We start from the raw sequence: 20,840 nt of genomic DNA, 5'->3' as shown, positions 1-20,840 counted from the left end.
AAGGTTTGACCTTGTATTTAGAATAGAATAGAGTGGAATAAAAAGTTCACCTTAGGGTAAAGAACAGGATAAAATCTGTCTACATTCACTTCCTCACAGACCAGCTGGAAAATGGACAAAATTATGAGAAAAACAATCGAAACATATCTGTATAAACATTAAATTTGACTGTACATTGTGGCCTACCTTTGCCATTTGAACCACGTTAGGGAATTCAGTCAGACAGGAGATGGGAATCACATCGTGGTAGGTTTTAAACCTCGTACTACATGGGTGCAACATTTGTATTAAATACCATCACACTATCGAAATACCAAGGAGCAGACAATAGAATGTTTAGAAAATCAAAGGTATTAGCAGTTTCAACAGAACAAAAGGAACAAAAACAGTCAATAGCTAAATGCAATGTTTGCTTTGTAGCATGCAAAAGTTCTGAAATAATTTTACATTTGTATTTTTAAAATGACTTAAGCCTATAAATACATCTGTAGCGTATTGTTGCAGAAGTGTTATTAACTCTACTATTATTTCATTCCAACAATTGGAAACAATGAATCATTATCAGGTTCCACACAGTTACATCAGCTCTGACACAAAGCCACAACTACAGATAATTTCAGGTGTGTACAGGCTTTACTCTGTCTATTTATGCCGAGTGGCCCTACCCTGGGCACTTGAATGCTTTGAGTGCTAATTGCCATGATAAAAAACTAACCTGCTGATTCACACAACGGTGAGAACCCTCACTGACTTTCAAGTAGCACCTACATAGTAGCTATAAAACTCAAGGGCTTTTATTTCCATACTGTAAAAAATGACTCTGGCAGACGCTGTTAACATTCTCTGCTGTTAGGGGTTTGATTTCAGCTTCGGTTGGACACATCGCATGTTCATCAGAGATTGAGTGAAGTGAGTGATCTGCATGGGAGGCGCTCTGCTCTATTTGGAAAGCTTTACTGCATGCAAACAAAGAGAACAGTGAAAAGGGCCTGTGTTGGCTATATGGAGCTGGGAATATGGTTCTGATATGCAAGGACCGAAGATGAAAGCATTCTTTGTTGAGTAGATAAGTGATCTAAACAGATGGAATTGATGTGCACTGCTACTATATGGTGTATGGATATACACTTATGACCAACAGTATATAAGAAAAGAGCAAAAAAGTATAGTATGGAGAGATTGGAATGTGCTACCGTATCAGTAGACGAAGGTGCTCTTGATCACCAATCACCTCGTACTTCACAGAGAAGACCAGGTGGCCGAGGGCACTGTCCATGGAGTAGTAATTAAAGTGTTCCTGTTGAGACAGCAGAAGCCATTAGCAGGACTGTAGCCGCACTTTAGCCACATTACAGTGAGACTCCTGGTAACTCCACGCTAATGGCCTTTACTCTGCTCCCTGACTCCCATCACATGAGGGGATTCCATACAAAAGGGGAATCCTCAGCGGTGCTGTGCACGGTTCATTTATTTCATTTATATACCATATTCATATATACTAAATAAGTGCAGGTACAGCTCCCTTGGAGCAACACAGCAGATTTGCTAAGACTGCAGTTCACAGCAAGATGAAGGCCATAATTCTTCTTTAAAAAGTCCAATATCACAGAAGCAGGATGAGCACATTTATGGATTCAGGTTTTTATTAGTTATAATGACCAATATGTTGGATCTAACAATATTATGCCAAGATAATGTATGCAAGTTGTAAAAGGAACACAGGCAGGCTTTGATTTGTCCATAAAATTACAAACAAAACAGATCTTAATCATATAAAAAAGTCATTCTTCAACAGCCCCTGAGTCCTCGCCTAAAACTCAGAAATATACCTTTAGTTGTTACATGACAAGGCTGAAGCTTGCAGGGAATTGAAGCTTTGACAACACTGAGAGTGGTATTTTGTTCTAAGGAGACAGCTGTGCAGACACTCAGTATTTGTAATTATTTAGTATTATTGGTACATGTTTTCCACCTTCCATACAACCTCTATTGAATATTGAAAAATTAACAGCGGAAATCTTTACCTTGCCCAGGAACTGCTTTCTGTAAATCTTGGCTATGTTGTTGGTCTCCAGTTTGATTTCTGATTTGGGATATGGCATCTGGTCTGACTCAGATCCACCCGCTAACTCATGGTTGGTTCCTTCAATCCAGTACCCCCCAAACTGGGGCAGCAAAATGAGCGGGAAGGGACTCTTACGACCCAAAACCTGCAGATTGTAAGAATTGCAAAACCTCTGCATCGAAACCAAACGATTCTTCATCAAATTTAAATGTCTTAATTTCTTCACCTCATGCACACTGGGGTAGGGTATGTAGTCTTCTTCAGTCTGAATAATTAAAAGAAAAAAATAATGTAAATAATATCAGTAATGGATGGTAAAGTCGTTTTTCAAACCGTCACGCCCAACTTGCAGTCATAAAAAGAATAAACAGAGGAAGCTATTAATGTGTGATGCACATATCTATGACAGGATCTGTAGATATTTTGAAACACGTTCCCCATGCGTTCTTTATGGCTACGCCTCAGAACACTTACATAACAGGAAAGAGCTAAACATTGGAATATTACACTTGCGTAAACTACGGTGTCCTTAAACCGCATGGACCATCTCTGTGCAAGACTCGTGACAAAAGAGGAGCAGGCGCGGAGACCCTTAAAATAAAACAACCTTTGTGCTCGGAGCTGCTCGGGGGTGTGTGAGTACAGACTTACTTTGAGGGGAGGCGGGAGGGGGCATCGCTGCTCATCCATTCTGCTGCCCTGTGATGCAATAAAACAGCAGCGTCTAAAAATCTTTCAAAAATCTCTGATAATAACCAGGATCTTGCAGAACACTAGAACCATCCTAAGAACCCTTAACCTAAAGCAGAGCTTAAGCACACTCAAAGCGCCTCTCCATGGTTCCTACAAGCAAGGAAAATAAAACGTCTGTGTTCTAGTGGCCTCTTATCAAGTGATTTGTCAACGCATCTTTTGAATGAAGAACTTATGAGATTGAGTGCTGCTATTGAGGTTCATGAGCACTGAAACTATTCTGGGGAGGCAACAGATAAATGGAACATAACAAGACTAAACAGTGGTTAATAAAAAAAAAAGGAGTGATAAAAAGACAGAGTGACAATAACAAGAAGGTGTCACCAACAGGCCCATATTATTCTATAGTTTGCAGAACTATTCTGATAAATACTGAATAATTAAATGCAATTAATGTCTCTAATGCAAACGGAAGACAAACAAAAGCATTTGCATTTTATTACTTCATTTTCTTCACATTTCAGTTGTCACTAATTTGGTTTTGTTTATGATGAAAGATAAAAGAAATAATTGGAATAAACAGACTGATCATTAATTGAGGAAGTCAATGAACAGGAAAAGGCTTACCTGCATCCTTTCAATCATTGCAAACAAGTCTGAGGTCTGGGTGTGGTATGAAAAAGAAGAGGGTGTGTATTCGTTAGGAAGAGTCTTTACATCAGCGACAGTTCCACAGGACTTTCGCACTCGTCCGTCCAGACGCCACTGCTGCACACTGGGGCTATGCTCACAGACGCTGAGCATCACTGACCTGCACTTTTTGTGCCAGTAAATATTGACACTATAGTAAACAGTGGCTCAGTGTCTCCGCTAATCCCGTAATTTCAGTTGTGGCCCGTGGCAGTTTGCGCCATGAGAGCCGGAGTTTAACAACGCACGACCCACAGACAGTGGTCGAATTCATAAAAACTTCAAAGCCTTCTCCCTACGGTGCATCTGATGTACATGAGTGAAGAATGGTCAATTACTTTAAAACTGTAACGCACATTCTAAAAAAGAAAAATCTACAACAGTTTGACTATCAAGAACATTCACATTAACAATACCTACAAAAGACTTGACATCCCCGGACGGTTCAGTGCTAATCGCAAGTAGCTCCATGCGGATCCCTTTGCAGCAAACAGCGATGCTGCAGATAAGGTTTTTTCCAGAAAAAAAATCCGTCTCCCAAACATAGATAAACCTGACTGTCCTGCAAGCTGCCTCAGTAGCGTGAAACCTGACTGGACTGGGTGCCAAACTGATGTTTCTGGCTGACAACATCCATTTACACTGCACACACACACACACACACACACACACACACACACACACACACACACACACACACACACACAGTATGCATGGATATATGACCTAGGCATACAACATACACACACACAGTCTGAGGGCTGCTTTTAAACTGCCACAGGTGTAGCATATTGTTCCTGTTTGAAGTGCATGAGGTCAGCGTGGCCATATGACATGATGTGTGAGGAAATCTTTCAACCAGCCACATCAGAGCAAAACAGTAGACAGGTGGCACATAGTGAATCTGCCCATGGGTGCATCTTGTCTGATCTCGGGAGGGCAAAGAAAAGGGCACAAGTGGAGCCATGTTCGCAGGCGAAGATGTAACCATCATAAAAAGCATCAACTTGCCGCAAAAGTTGTAGTTTCTACAAATCTGAAAGAAAATTATGTTTGTGCATCGAGGCAAAAGAAGACTGATCCTAAACCAGAAGCACAGGATACAGCCATACCCTTCAACATGTGACTGGAATGTTTGTATTTCCTTTCTATTTAATTCCCTACACTATCTAAAGCCCAGAATGCAGAACACTCTGTAGAAAGTTCCATGTTAATAACAAACGGTACTTCCCCTGTTTTGAATTCCCGTTTGATTTTAATCACCATCTCATCAATGACGTTGTTCTACTATTGTTCTACTATTTCTATTTCTAATGAAACAAGCTATTAAAGGACCTTAATAAAGGCTGTGTAGAGATACCAAGGTAAAAGCTGATTTTCTAATGTCCTATGATCATTTTGTCAAATAATGTATATCACAATAATCTTTTAGTTTAAGTCTGACTTTCATTAAAATAACCAAGCAAAAAAAATTATCATAAGCAGAAAATTGAAGGTAAACTATTTCCATCATGTGAAACACTGTCAGATTTAGGGTAAAAAGACCTGGTGGTTGTATAAATTCAGAAGAAAGATGTGTATGCAATGTAAGTGGTGGGACTAGCTGTATTAATAGTTCTTGTGTAAAGCTCATATACTGCATTGAACATGAGAGAAAGGTTAGAAAACGCTTGGTTGTATGGTTGTAACAAAAAAATATTTCTCAACCAGCTATACCATATAACTGCATAACACCTGATGCCATTGCAATGAACATTAGTATTAAAAACAGGAATGAGGAATCATTGTCTGCACTTGCAAGAAGCTCTGTGTGTAGATTCCAACCAACATTCAGCAAATACAAATGTCAGCTACGTGTAAAAGTAACAATGAAGTTGCCTGGAGAATCACAAGATACCACCACGTAATATAACTCATAACTCAAAATTAACAACGGATTTGACATAACGAGGTGGAGTGAAAAGCACGATAGTTGACTTGTAATGTAGGTGAGTAAAAAGTCTTCCCAAATGGAAATAATTAAACACACACACACACACACACACACACACACACACACACACACACACACACGACAACTACTTAAACACAATAACGAATTACATTTACTTTGTTACTGTCCACCCCTGAAGGATCTCCATTAACCTGCTCCCACTGTACACCTTGCATGGGTCATTAGGACAGCCACATGATGTGCTAAGTGAGAGATCCTCTCGCCCGAGGGGGTAATCTGGGCTAATGAGTAACAGTAATCATGGCGTGTGAGTAACGGAGTCTACCCTTTGTTGTCTGCTCTCTTTGAACTTCCTGTCAAGGCTTCTGAATGTACTGGTTTTGTCTGAGCTGTGGTGTGAGCTGTGTGTGTGTGTGTGTGTGTGTGTGTGTGTGAGTGTGTGTTAAGGCATCTCAGAGGCACACTGGTGGTTTAAGGAATGCTGATGGATAAATACACATTTTCTTTTTGTTGTATTTGGCTTCTTTTCTCGCACCTATTGACAGACATACACACAATTGCACTGCTTGTGAGTAAAGACCTAAGGTCACAAATATATACCTTATGTACTATAAATATGTGACTAACTCTACATAACAAGCCTAGATGCTGGCCTCACTCCTAATTTACCATACTTTGCCCCTGTCTACCCCTATAGTTCAGCAAAATGTGATATAAGTTATCACACAATATACAGGCAGTTTTATACCTATTTCCATTTCGAAGATAGCAAATGTATCATAATCATATCTTAATTAATAAAACCAAACACACACGTTAAAGATTAGGGCTCTTACATCGCTGCATCGCCTCCTGTGGTTAGAAGTGACCACAGACAGGCTCAGATCCATGGAGAAACTCCTCTCCATCCTGATTCTGGCGGCCATCCTTTAATCCACTCCGAGGTGGGCTCCCATGTGACTGCACACCAGCCCGGCGCCACTCACAACTCAGCGTGGTCCAGTGGTGGGAAATCTACATGCTGCACAGCACTACCGGTTCCTCATATGTTTAAAAATACTTCCCCATACACATCACTCAAGCCACCAAAGCTGCTGTTGCTCAACCGCGCCGGCACTGGGCGGGTGGGTGTGTCGCCCAGTGTGAGCCCATGTGCATGTCTCTTTGAGTCTCTCCCTTCCTCTTTTTGCAGTAGTTGCCACACTAGTTGCTCTCAGGGAGGTGTGGCAGGAGTTCACTGCCCCCTCCCACCCAGGACACGGCATACCTACACAGCGCTGAACAAAGGAGACTGTAGTAACCTGAGGATGACATCATGGTTGTAAACCCCTAAAGATGCCATGTGCTGACAGTAAACAGCACACACTCTTCACAACACCCCCACATCAAATATCCCACTCAGTAACCGACACAGAGAAGTATAAAAAAAAAAAAAGGTCGCGTGGAAACAAAGGTCCGGTCTCATTCTCCTAAAGAGCGTCTTTCATGCTGACAGGCTGATAAGATGGGCCAGGGACGATAAGGCAGATAGTGGAGAGAGTCCACGGCGAGTCAGTAACCTGATTTTCTGGAAGTGCATCAGCTGCTTTGAAAGTCTGCACTCCAGCTTGGACATGTCTAACGCTTCTGAACTGACTGTTACTGGAAGTGATGGGAGATGTGGTGCACACGTCCAAGTACAAAACATTGCACATACAGCCATTGATTTTCTTAAAGGAATTTAAAGTTCCTTTAAAGTTCTAATGCAATATATAAATTCTATTACAGAATTTAAATAAGTCATGTTTATAAGCAGTTGTAATGCTGATTACACAGTGCATTTTCAGTGCATTCTTTTCAACCTGACAGTATAGTTATAGGTGGTATACTTGACTGTGGTTGTTTGTAATGGAAAACCCCATCCATCAGAGGATTTTCTTTGTGGGTTCCGGTTTCAGGGTATCAGATTACATCCAGTCTTTTCAGCATGAGCAAGTGTGCATGCATGTGTGTGTTGGTAGGGTTGGTGGAGTGGTGGTGGGGGTAATTACACTGGTTTACAAACCAATCCACATCTCATATACTCCAGGTACTCACGCAAGCACCTAAAGGTGTTTTGGTAAAAAGTACTTAAGGTGAAATATTGTTAACTGGCTATGCATGAAAATTCAAGATTTTTACCACAACAACATGCAGTGAAAGCTCCCTGAACTGCTCTGTTTTTTTCTGTTATAAAATCTATAACTTGAATGTCTTCTATATATGCACAGCCCAAAAACAAAAAAAAAAAAACTGAGCATTTCAGGATGCATTTCAGTGTGTCTTTTACTGGTATAACTATGCATGTGACAAATAAAAATCTTGAATAAGCTTCATGCATAGCCAGTTATCTGTGGAAAGGAGGATTTGACGATGATGCTCCACTGAAGGGTTGATGGGTATTGACATGATGTCTACGACAGCATTTCAAACAATTGTCTTCCAATACCATGAAGTTTCCCTGAAAAAGCAAAAAGCCTCCAACTTCCTGTTGATGGTGAAAGGTGAAAGTTACCCACAACAAAATGCATCTTCTATAGAAGTGTGCAGTGCCCTCTGATCACAGAGTCTCCTCCCAAACCAATAGGCTGAAACTGCTCGCCATCCAGCTTCAACTGGTCCCAATATTATAATTGTTTACCAAAAGAAATTTATAAAAATTAGTTGTAACTTGGCCTCTGACTTTGCCCAAGATCTTTATTCCCCCTCCATAGTCCTTCAAGAACAGTGACTGCATTTAAAGTGCTCACTCCCTCTCTCTCTGTTGTTCTACTAAATGCCCATGCTCTGTCTTTCTTGGATTGCAAATTTGGAACAGTCTTGTTGATTACCAAAGAAAAATAGGGAAAAAAGAGGAAATTGGCCCTTCGAATTGGGTGACAAGCTTCCCAGAGGGAACGTCCAGTGCTCAGCAGCTGATTATTGGTGAGTCTCCTCAAGACCACAGGATTTATACAAAGTAAAGTGCATGACTCAGCGTGATGAATGGTTTCATCCTGGAGCTAGAAAAAAACTAGGAATCAACTGATATCCAGCCTCTCGGATCAGGTCTTTTCACTGCTGCACTGCCATGCTCCTTCGTCCAAAAGAGCATGTAAAAACATCAGGATGAATAGCAAGACAAAATCCATCATTTGTTTTGTTGTCTAACAGATTGCTTTTACAGAGCGCCTTACAATCAGTAGTTACAGGGACAGACCCCCTGGAGACACTCAGGGTTAAGTTTCTTGCTCAGGGACACAATGGTAGTATGTGGGGTTTGAATCTGGGTCTCCTGGTTCATAAGCGAGTGTGTTTCCCACTATGCTACTACCACCCAATAAACTCCAAGACGGTGCAAACAGACGTGTGCAAGGACAACAAGTTCAATATTCATGGGCACAATTTTACATGTTTCAGGTTCTTCTTGCAAATTTGCTGTTGGCCTGTTCACTTGAAAGTATACAAAGCAAATAAAACTACCCAAATACCCAGAGACGTTCCCACAGTGGATGCTCATCACGTTTATCCCAGAGTCAACGGGGAGCCCAAGGGCACAGCTGTTACTATCCATTAGGATCCATACTGTAAGCACAAGATTTCACATGACCCTCCATTAAAACCTTTGGACAAAGGATCCTTATTGAGCATAGACAAGGCAGGCCATGTTGGAAAATTTCCCACAGAGAAGGTGTAAGAGCTAGGATGTAATGAGACACACTTTCCACCGATTGAAGAATGAGTACTTACAAGTACTAGTCAGGATTCTTAAAACCTTCATGAAACTAACAAACAGTGTTGCACACTGGAAGTAAATGACAGCCACACTTGCCAACATGCCCACTGATGGCATCATGGTTTGAATTTTCAAGGAAACCAAACATTTGTTGGGTCATGCTGGTAATCAACTGTTCAAGCAGTCAAGCAAAAAAGCTATGAACAGTTCAAGACTCGGTGTGAGAATCTGAACAGAATTTCATAATAAAAAGAAATATAAATTCAATTAATCAGAGTCATTTTATCTGAGCAGAATCAAATGGAATAACCATGAAAAAATCTGAACTGAATCCAAATAAACTGAATAAAACATGAAACCCACAGCCCAGCCAGAGCTGGACTACATTGAGTGGCAGTGATTTAACCGAGAAAGTAAAGTACCAATGTCCTATATCTCAAAACCCCATGTGCTCAGTGAGATATTCCCCTCCTGGACGTTATTTTTTTCAGTGTCTCGTAAATCAGCCCTGGTGACAGACCCAGCAGCAGTGGAGAAAACCCAGACGCAGACAGTGTGTCCTCCAATAACTTTTACTTTGCCACATGAGTCCTACTATAAACTCAATTCCACCTTTACAAACAGGATCATCTAAATCTCCACTCAAGTCCCCAGCGCCATTCAAAGTAATGGCCCTTAAAGCCACGGCGCAGATGGGCTGTGCAATGGCACACTCTTCTCAATTAATGTGAAAGGCCTGAAGCCCAGGAGGCTTAGCTACGAAAAAAGCAACCATGCTTCAGAAACACACTCATCATTAAAGATGCTCAACATCTTCACCCAATTAACTGAAATGAAACAAGCAGCGAACGAGTGTCCCGTACTTCTGAACATAGACTATTTGCTGTCCGCATGTGAGCTAGGCCACATAAATGGATGCAAATCCTGTTTTCCTTCTGCTTCATACTTGGCATTATCATTATTCCACTTCACAGTCCTGGGCTTACTGGTGACACCTTCATTTAAAAACAGGACAAAGAGAGCAAGGAGGCAGAGGAGAAAGGGATGAAGGTAAACGCAGCAGATGGTGTGGATAGGCTTTAGGCTCCTACCTTGAGAGTGGCGATGCCTGCTGACAAAGGAAGAGACTTTGACAGGGGAGACTCTAATGGTCCAGAAATGCGGGGAATCCTGCCATCCTGTTTCCTGTGGAGTATATAAGACATGATTAGGAGGAAAAATAGAACACACATGCTTCTGATTGGTTGAGCTGCGGTACAACGCATCTCGCTCCAATAAACCTACTAAGATCTCACAATACTGAAAAAATGGTGTTGGGAATATTATTTTATATATTATACATATTTATTAAGTCTTTTAAATGAGGTAGGCCACCAGAGCTGCCAAATACCTTACTGTTTCAGAAAAAAAGGGAGAAAATACACACAAATATATTGAAACATATGGTTAGACTCACACTAAGAAAAAGGTATTATTTGCACTTTAGTTTATTTGAATAAACAAAAGGCACATTTATTTATTAACAAATAGTGAGCACTGGGCAGCCATATAAGGCTCCCGGGGAGCAGTGTGTTGGGATGATACCTTGCTCAAGGGGACCTAGGTGGGACCTTGAGGGGTCTGGATTGGAGTCAACTTGGTAAAAATCCTTTGATTTGTTGTAAGGCAACCTTACAGCAGGGCATGAGTTGACCTCAGATTTTTTAAGCCTTCATCTAAATACAGATGTATTCCCTTTCATTTTGTTTCTTTGTTAAAAGGTCTTACACAGCACTTTTTATATTATGAAATGTCACTACATCTGTCAGTTTTTGTTCTCTATGTAACGTGGATCACACAGGGGTGTTTACCAGCCACTGCCAAAAAATGTTTATTGTAGGTCAGTGGCTTTGCAACCTGAGCAGCAAAGAGTTAAATATACATTGACAATGCCAATGAAATCTGTTTATGCAATGTACCTAGAGCACAGGCCAGCCAATCAGTGTGGTTTATGCTTAAGATGGCTGTGTTAAGACGGCTGTGAAACAACAATTGATTTCAAATAATCATGTTTCTAGTTTTAGTTCTAATTTGTCATCTAAAGTGTTGGCGCTTAACAGATGTTGATATGCAGTAATCAAAAGAATAAGGCCAGATCTAAGACATAGGCCGGCTGAAATATCGGTGACAGAGACTCCCGACTCACACCTTTCCAGCTGAGAAAAGCCCATTATCACACTTGGGTAGGAGTCTGTGACCGTCCGTCCAGACTCATTACGTTAAACCATGTCTCACCACAAAACCGGATGCCTGTGTTTACTTCTCAAATCCTATCTGTGTCTGCATCACAATTTGATTCAGTTGCCAGACAAGGTGACAGATGAAGTACAAAAGCATTTGAATCAAACAAACATGACTGTCTGTCATGATCCGGACCTGCAGGGGTTACTCTGGGTCCGGAGTTCCGACCGGAGTTTCATGTTAGTCTGGTGCAATGTTCCCTGATTGTGTTCTCCTGTGTACAATTATATAATTGTATAAAGCTATCCTGTTTGTGTCTGTTCACTGTCGGGTCATTGTTTTGTGATGTTCCCTTGTCCTGTTTATTATGTATTAAACCCATGTCTCGTGACGTCGTGCGTATGCGTCCTGCTTCCTCGCCTTGTCCAGCCAACGTGACACTGTCATATCTCATGACTGCAATGCTTTATCAGGAAATATACTACACTCTGAATGAATTTATGAACATGAACCATGCAGACCCTGATTTTAAAGGTGCCAAAATGAACGTCACATGTATTCCTACAAAAACTGAACTGATTTAAAAAAATGTCTTAACCCACACACTTACAACACAAGAAGGAGGTTTTGTTCTATACTATTGTAACCTATAGGAACATAAAAGGATAATTATTAAAAAAAAAAAAAAAAAAAACCAGTTCCTCCTTATAGAGTAAAAAAAACAGATCTGTGCTTATTTTAAATTGCCCCCTTAAAGGGACGGTCTACAGATATTACCATGAAACATATTAACAAGATGCAAAGCAGAAAGGCTTAACAAAGCTATAATCCCACATTTGAGTCCATTTAAGAGTGAAGTGATTGTCATTGTGACACACAGCAGCACAGCACACGATGACACAAAGAAATAAGTCCTCTGCATCTCCCTTGGTGAGCAGTGGGCATCCATGACAGGCGCCCGGGCAGCAGTGTGTGGGTACGGTGATTTGCATCAGTAGCCCCTGGCAGACCGGGATTAGAACTTTCTCGATGAGTGTGCTAGGTATTTATAATCATAAAAGCCAGGAAATGATGTTGAATTTCATTATGTTTAAGTAAATTCATATTCAGCAGATGTATATCATATTCCCTTAATCACTGGGACTTCCATTACGTTTTCAAATAATATGTGAATATGATTATTTTTGGCAGGGTTTCACTACAGGTACAAATGTATTCTCTGTAGATACTATTCATTAAAATTTTAATTTGAATTCCACTTTGAAGAAACGGCTGTGGAAAGAGAGGAAATGCAGCCTCTGGGGCTGACACATTCTCCCATACAGTTATAGCTGTACGCCAATCAATGAGCGTGCTCCCTTATCAAATAAAAAATAAACAAAAAACATAAAGAGCCCATCCGCAGGTTATGAGCATCAGCCTCTCAGTCTCCACGGGCACCACTGCTGCTTTAATTGCTCTGATCAGAGACCTGCCAGCGTGTGCCGCGCCCCTAACACAGATTAAAGTCCTTTTGTCGCGACAACATCCTGCCAGTTTGTGAGCCCACATAGAGGGCTCTTGATTGGGAGAGTGTTGCTGTGTCCCAGCACGAACCCACTCTCCTCTGCCGGCGGGGCCGTCACGGCAGTGCTGCCGATGGTTGAAATTACGTGCGTGAATACAGATTTTATCCTTGTCGTAAAATACCCCGCCATGCGACGGTTATCGACTAGATTCTGCCCCCATGCACTGCATTTTGCACCTGGTCAGACCTATGAATTTGAATGTGTTTGAATGGATTAACAATGAGAAGCTCAGCACCCACAAAGTGCAAATAGAAAGCCTGCCAACGGGTCACGCCCAGTCAAATCTAGTGCCCTGCTTTCCAAAGTGCATTTAATGAAGAGCGAGACCTTTTTCCCCATGTCCCTTTTGGCCTTGGCCTTCGGGGAGAGCTCCGGCAAACAATCAATCGGTGAACGCATGAGGTTATCGCATCAACAGTCTAACCGGCAGTGAGAAAAACACACCCAGGGCCTGGTGAAGATAACAGAGGACGAGGCTAAACTGGCTACTGACCAGTGGTTCCCTTTTTTGCAAGAATAAGCAAAAAAATAAATAAAACATGATGCCAGCGGTCAAACGGACAGGTAAATCCCGCTACTTGACCCCGCCTAATCAATAGTCATTTATCATGTGGAACACGTAATGTGAACTTTTCTGCGGGTTTGCACGCACGCTCCTCCTTTTTTTCAAGCGAACTGTTACGAATGCATTATAGATGTGTAACGTCTGCAGTTACATTTGCAGGGAAGTTGACAGACAGCCCCTGAACCCAACTTGAACTCATGCAGCGTAGGAACTGTGGCGACTGAACGAGAAAAAGAGACGTTTACTCACACTCCGGCAGAATGATGCTGACCATGAAGAAAGGAAGCCTCCGAATGAACGAGTGGAGTGTGTGTGTCTGGGTGTGTGTGTGCGTGTCGGTAGAGAGGTGACAGACAGTGTGGGACGGTATGTATGCTTTCCTTTCGCTCCCTCTCTCTCTCTCTCTCTCTCTCTCACTCTCTCCCTCCCTCTCTATCTATCTTTATATATAAACTCCCGTCCTCCTTCCTTCACTCACTCCCTCCTCTCTGTTCAGCACCTGCCCTTCTCTGTGCACCTTTACAGTGTGTGCTTGTCCAACACTCTGTCCTCAGAAAGGACCAGAGGTCTGGGCATCTGCTGTCTGAACGCCGCTCCTTTGTTCTTCATCCTCGTCCCGTTCTTTCATCATCTCCGCTTCTCTTTGCCACACTCTCTGTCGTCCTCCTCTTTATCTGGCTTTGTCTCTGTCTCTCGCTCTCTCTCTTTTCTCTGAGCCTTTGTCATTTTCTCCCTTTTCTCATTCTGAGTGGAAGCTGTTTATCTGCACGGTTAGTGGCTGACTCACACTGAATTCTTAATGCCCGGCATGCAGTGGCTCGGGATACAACCAAAGCTGCTAGGTGAACGTGCCGGACGTTGTCTGTTCTTTTTAATGCTGATTATTGAATGCAGTGAAGAATAAAACGAAACAAGAGTTGTATGCAAAGAAATGCAACAGGTGATACTGTACAGTTCCTGAGTAATGAGAACCGCCCCCAAGGCTCAGGTTCATGCATGATAATGGGCTGGATAAACAGAGGAAGCACCGCCCACTGAAACTGGGGTCTGGCATAAACACATTTACATTTACATTTACATTTACGGCATTTATCAAAAGCCCTTATCCAGAGCTACTTGCAATCAGTAGTAACAGGGACAGCCCCCCCCCCCTGGAGACAATCAGGGTTAAGTGTCTTGCTCTGGGATTTGAACCTGGGTCTTCTGGTTTATAGGCATGTGTGACACCCGCTAGGCTTCTACCACCCCTACCACACGTACCGAAAAGTGGAATATTCACTTCAGAATGATTTGTACTTTCGATTTCTCTCAAGATGCCATGAAGCATTTAACTTGTGATGTCATTGGGGCCATACAGGATGACAGAGTTCCACCCCCCAGGGCAAGACCCATCACAAAATAGCAGGATGATGACACCTAGAACCCAATGTTTCACCAACGTAACACCTAAAATGAACTCCCAGAAGGAGAACCTATTCATCCCGACATGTCTGTCAAAATGTGCTAAACTGTCCAAAATATCACAGCTCTTCCCTTCACAAGAGGACCGCAAGAGGAAATATGCTTTGAACATGGTGACCTGACAAAACTTACAAAACAAGTGATCTTTATGCTTATAGGTTGACAGATCAGAAAGACATTCACTAAAGAACTTAGAAACAGACATCGGTGCTACTGAAATCTACTGATATAGTTTTTTCCCCCCAAAAGTTTAGATGATGCAAGCCTTACCAGAGGTGCTGCACCTTCCTCAGGACAGCGTCTGAGAAGCTCCCTGTCCTGGAGCGGGGCTCGACTCTGGCCCTGCTGTCCTGAGGCATGTCCACCAGTGTCTGTGTCTGTCACGGGAATGAGGGCCCTGCACAACAACTGTCATGGTCTACAGGACATCCCACCCTGTCTGGGCAATCCCCTTTCTGCGTCCCACACCCGGCTGGAAGTGTAGTCTTACACTGGCACTTAGGAATCCAACTCATTGTCTGGAAACACTGGCTCTTTCACACCCAACTCAATAGAAGGATAAAACCTGATTTTCCCCCACCTTTCCAATTGCAGGGACACAGGATACAGGGGGTTGTGTTGCCTAATCTCCCCATAGGTGGACCTGTTTTTCACTTGTCTTTTCTTTTACTACTAATCACGGCCTCAGCACAAATCAACGGGGAAGACAAGCAAACCCAAGCAGGGATCAAGTCCTCCGGTTTCTTCCCGGATATGAACACCAGCAGCACTGAGGGCAATAATACATAGACCCTTGCCAAAAGTATTTTATTAGTAAAAATTAACATAAAGTGTGGGGCTTGTGTTCTGTAAATCTTGAGGACGAAGCCCTACAAAAATTGATAAAATGATAAAAAGATTGTTTTGGTGGTTAACTGTATCTTGAAGAAGAGAAACTAGCTTCCCTTTTTGTTGGCGTGGGCAAACTAATCTTTTTTTTTTCAATTATCATTTATTGAAATCCTGATGATGCCTTTTTGAGTGGCACTAGGTCTGCTCTTAGCACCATTTCAAAACAGTGTAGTAAGAAATGAAGAGACACAAGCAATACTTTTGCTTATTTCAGAACTGTTTGTGTCAAACATATGTTGAATATGCAATAAATAATCCTGATCCAGAAACATCTAAAGGACTACCTGAAGAGGTAGTTCCATGTTCATGAGACACTGCCTACCCCATTATGTAAACTTATGCAATTTTAAAGTCTGATGGCTCACTTCAAGCTGGCCTGCTTCAAGCTCTAAAGCAGAAATATTTCAGATGCGATATGAAATTCATAATCTTATGAAATTGGCGCAGGGAGTCACCACCATGTCATGCTGGGAATGTTATTGCTCCCTCTGTTGATCTGAAGCACTCAACATAGACATGTTTCTGAGTTCGAAAAGATTTCACCTCCATAACGCGGAAACATGTCATTACATCCAGCCGTTTCAGTGGTTTCCCCTGGGTTTCCTCTGACACCACGTCGATGGCCAAGCCAGCTATTTCCTCTTAAACTGCCGCAAACATGGAACAGTGCCATAACAAAGAACAATTCCACATGACTCACCTGATCAGACTTGAGTGAATGATGAATGACAAAGTAAGCATTGCTTAGGTGGCCATGCACTATGAATAGATGTTTATGGATCACCCTGTGCTAGAAGATTTACTGACCAAGGCAGTATATTCTATAGCTACTCAATGAACCATAATTAATTGAACTTTGCAAGGCTGACTGCCCTGTACACTCACAGCCGTCACGGCGATATGACAAAGGGGAGTCACATGACTATTTCGGTAGCTGCTGGTGTCTGGGCGAGGGTGAGTTATTGTGGCTGCAGCCGGGGTAAACTCTCCAAATCAACATGCTGACCCCATGGGTCGTAAGTGAAGACCCTGCTCTTTCAAATCAGTTTTCATCACAATTCACACTCATTTCTTGATCATTTTTATGGAATAAATCCCTCTTGTTATTGATGTTTAGCAGCTTTCTGAAGATAAATAGCTTACAGATTTCAGATTTTCAAATGCAAAATTTTAACAGTGCTGCTACTGTTCCAATGAACATAATCATTACAGGTAAAAGTTTGAAAAAAGATATATACTGTATATACTGTATATGACTGGACTACAAAAGGTTCTGCAGTGCTGCAGAGCTGCACTGGGATCTTGAATGGCTGCCATTTCAGTATTGATCTAGTCTTAGTTTTGGTTGTCAAAGTCTCACCCTGAAGTCTCACCATGAAGTCTGAACACTTCAGAATTCTACAATTATACTGATCTCAATAGGCCTCTCTTAGTTACTCTCATCAAACTCCCATATACCAGCTAAATGAAAAGCAAGCCGACACTTACACTTGAAGATCAGTCTTATTAAAGGTGACACTCAAGCAAATTACTGTCTTAATGCCAGACAATAAAGTAATCATGAACAGACAAACTTGGAGGCCTTCATGGGGGTGTTTACTGCAATTAAAGAGACTGGGGCTCAGATGACAAGTCTCAAGTAGTCACATTAAGGGGACCCTCTCATGACTGAGAATGACCCCTTGTCTTAGACCGTCATGGACTGACTCCGGAAGGGGCACCCGGCTCCGTGATTCAGGCCGGAGCTTCGTTGAGTTTTGTTCATTGTTACCCTGATTGTGTGCAGCTATTGTGAGTGTTGAAATATCGCCTCTTGTAGCGCCTTTCTGTCAGGTCCTTAATCTGAAAGTCCTGTTCTGATGCATGTACCTGTTTTATGCAATAACCCCACCTGTTTGTGAAACCGTTTCTAATCGATTCATTTTGGATGTGATCCATAAGTGATGAAACGGTACAATTACAGCTCTGAGAGCACTACAGGAAGATGTCATGGTATCACAATAAACGGTATCACAAATGAACAGACAGCAATGTTCGGTGTGATGTTTCTGATAACAGCATTAGTGTTTTATTAGAGATAGGTCCACACTGTGTATGTGAATAAAATGGAGCCTACAGCCAAGTGCTGTTGTGACTGAAATTCGCCCCAACACACTGCACCAAGTGCGCCAAATCCCACACTTCAATAAATACTGGTCAGCACGACACTGGTCCTTAGATTTAATAGAACATAAACATTCCGTTACATTCACTATGATACATACAATGTTAATGAAGTGCCAATAAAGCTCACTGCTTCTTTATTTCAATGCATGTGAAATTAATGTGAACGCTGTCAGCATGGAAAACCTTACAGGTGTACTGTAACCTAACAAATGCTAATCAAGGTTCAATGTCTATAAAAGAACATATTTTGAACACATTAGTCAAGCAAACTAATTATGGTTTTATACAAAGAACAGAGCATTAGGAAAAGGATTAAAGATCTAAGACATAATAACGCTGAGTGTCAATTTCTCAACCACATCCTGTCTGTATCAACCAGTCAACGTATGAGGGCTCACCCCAATCTTCTCACACAGCAGTGGGTTATTATTCTGTGTGCCCCAAATTCAATATATTTCTAAAGTATTACATTATATTACACAGAGAACTTCCTATTTCAGCAATATGATTCTTCCCTGAGGAAAAGCTAATTAAAACAGAGCTTCAGGAATCATCTGGCTCGGCTCGGCTGCTGCTGCTGACAGCTGTTTCTGTATGGAGAGAAAAATGCAGGTGTCCAATGCCACAGTACTCCAGCACTCTGGGATGATCTTTAAGAGAGTGCATCTCTAAAAACAAAGACCTGGCTTAGCAATGGTGAAAGTGTTTACATGACACACAGCATAGCACACAGTTCACACTTTGAAATATGTTCTCTGCACTTTTTCCCTGCTCCATGAAAGAAAACCTCCACCTCCAACCTTCCACTCATGAGCCAGCTTTATACATTCACCTCTGGTAAATGGACTCCTGAAATGCCCAAAGGCTTGCATACGCGATGAATTGGTGACTCTAAATTGGCCTACTGTGGTGGGATGGTGCCACGCCCTGGATTAGTCTCTGCCCTGCACCCAGTGTCCAGGAACAGGTTCCAGTAAAGATAAAGTGAAGTTATTGTCACATGTGATACACAGCAGCACATCACACGGTGCACAAAGTGAAATTTGTCCTCTGCATTTAACCCATCACCCTTGGTGAGCAGTGGGCAGCCATGACAGGCGCCCGGGGAGCAGTGTGTGGGGACGGTGCTTTGCTCAGAGGCACCTCAGTGGCACCTTATCAGATTGGGATTCGAACCGGCAACCTTCTGATTACGGGGCTGCTTCCTTAACCGCTAGGCCTAGTAGCCGGGAGCCTAATCGGATGAAAGCCGTTTTGGATAGTAAGTAAACAAGTGAGTGATTTGAATGGATGTTGATCAAGTCATCCACTAGAGGGCATCTTCTACCAACACTAGTTACACGTGCATATTGAATTGTGTGAAGATATGGGACTCCGGAAACCGTCTTCAGTGCTCTGCATACCATTACATCGCCACCCTGCCGCCTATATATATATATATAGCTCATAATCGCAATCATGCAAGCAAAAAAGACAGACTCAACTCTGCAATTTCTCTACAGATGGGAATCCACTGAGATTCAAGGAAAAGGTGATTCCCCTCCCACCAGCTGATACTCATGGGAGCAAGAGCGGCACGTAGCGATTTAAGTGGATGCCTGTAATCTCTGCCCCACCGCCACAGTCAGCAGGACGCAGGCTGAAGGACACGGGCCAGAGGACATTTTGTCGGAGTCTGGTGTCACCTGTCAGAGGGCAGCTGTCTGAAATGGATTTCTCCCTGGATGTCTGTCTGTCTGATTCGCACTCTGTCTCAAAGAACCCTAAAGGGAAGGTGTTGGGATGGTTGCTATTGCCAGGTTCTGTTTCTGCTTAATGGTCCCAAAGCAACCCTGCTGTGCAGCACTCAGGTAAGTCTGAGTGAAAGATCATTCTACAAAAGGAACCCAACAAACAAGGAAATAAAAAACCCTATAGGTAAAATAAAAAATAAAATAAAATACAGACCAAAAACCCATTCAGGCCAGGGTCTTGTAGAAGCCAGAGCATTTTCCCCAAAAATCTTCAGGCTCAATATGTGAATGACACCTGAACAGGACAGCAATCCACACACATACAAGTGCTAATTTAACCTGCATGTACCTGGACTGGTCAGAGGAATGTAGAACTGCACTGTGCAGACAGAGCATGAAACCATCTCATGGAGCAAATTAAAAGACTAATTTGGCTAAATTACAGTGACGGAAGTCACTTATATCTATATAACAGATATAAGTGTACGAATGTTCATGTAATTTTTTAGAACACATTCAAATCTAATCTGAATCAGAAACTGTTCATAGTAAGGCAAATATTTGCACCTCACACACATCGAATTAAAACAGACACTTTAAATGGCATCAGGCTTTCCAGTCGTTCATATGAAATCTGGGTGAATGTGATTATGAAATTGGCAGCCAAGTGGCACTCTGGTAGGCACTGGGGAGAGGAGGAAAAATAAAAGAGGATGTGGAAGGGGCCTTGCTCTGCGGCCATATTTAGCATGCGTCACAAATCTGAGCTGGAACAGGGGGTAAAATGAGAGCTGTATCTGCTCCTAATAAAATTTGGGGTAGGGAGGCCAAGCACCCCTTTCTGATGCTCCAAAGCAGACACCTCCTCAGCGCACTTCTCCATGCCCCCTATCCCTCTGATGAGAGCCACAGCGGACATGTAACAGTTTTATTGTGCAATAGCTGATTATGAAACTGAGAACTGACCTCAGATCAGGACCATCTCTCTTCTTGTTATCAAAGTCTGAGTCGAAATCTGAAGTGCACCAGTCTAATTTCTTGCAGACTCTTGCAGCTCCTCTAAAATTGGCTAATAATCTAATATCTAGATTATATCCTTAT

At 42.2% G+C, this 20,840-nt stretch overlaps 1 protein-coding gene across 10 annotated transcripts in view; it reads right to left on the bottom strand.

Annotated features, from left to right (window-relative positions):
• The window catches only part of rap1gapb (RAP1 GTPase activating protein b), a 74,493-nt gene that overhangs the window by 13,775 nt on the left and 39,878 nt on the right, over positions 1-20,840 (bottom strand). For 4 of the 10 annotated variants that reach the window (XM_028997764.1, XM_028997765.1, XM_028997759.1 and 1 more), the window contains exons 3-9: positions 10,227-10,320; positions 2,717-2,764; positions 2,292-2,330; positions 2,025-2,210; positions 1,194-1,297; positions 187-265; positions 51-104 (exon numbers count right to left, since the gene is read on the bottom strand). In XM_028997764.1, coding sequence (XP_028853597.1) covers positions 51-104; positions 187-265; positions 1,194-1,297; positions 2,025-2,210; positions 2,292-2,330; positions 2,717-2,755 — 501 coding nt within the window. In that variant the 5' untranslated portion in view covers positions 2,756-2,764; positions 10,227-10,320. Of the gene's footprint in view, positions 1-50; positions 105-186; positions 266-1,193; positions 1,298-2,024; positions 2,211-2,291; positions 2,331-2,716; positions 2,765-3,385; positions 3,422-3,868; positions 3,875-6,238; positions 6,440-10,226; positions 10,321-13,737; positions 13,993-15,219; positions 15,324-20,840 lie in introns of those variants that run through there. The other 6 variants (XM_028997756.1, XM_028997761.1, XM_028997760.1 and 3 more) reach the window with 4 other exon arrangements.

This window comes from Denticeps clupeoides, chromosome 12 (assembly GCF_900700375.1).
Source record: "Denticeps clupeoides chromosome 12, fDenClu1.1, whole genome shotgun sequence".
NCBI lineage: Eukaryota > Metazoa > Chordata > Actinopteri > Clupeiformes > Denticipitidae > Denticeps > Denticeps clupeoides.
This window is presented reverse-complemented; position numbering and strand designations above follow the sequence as displayed.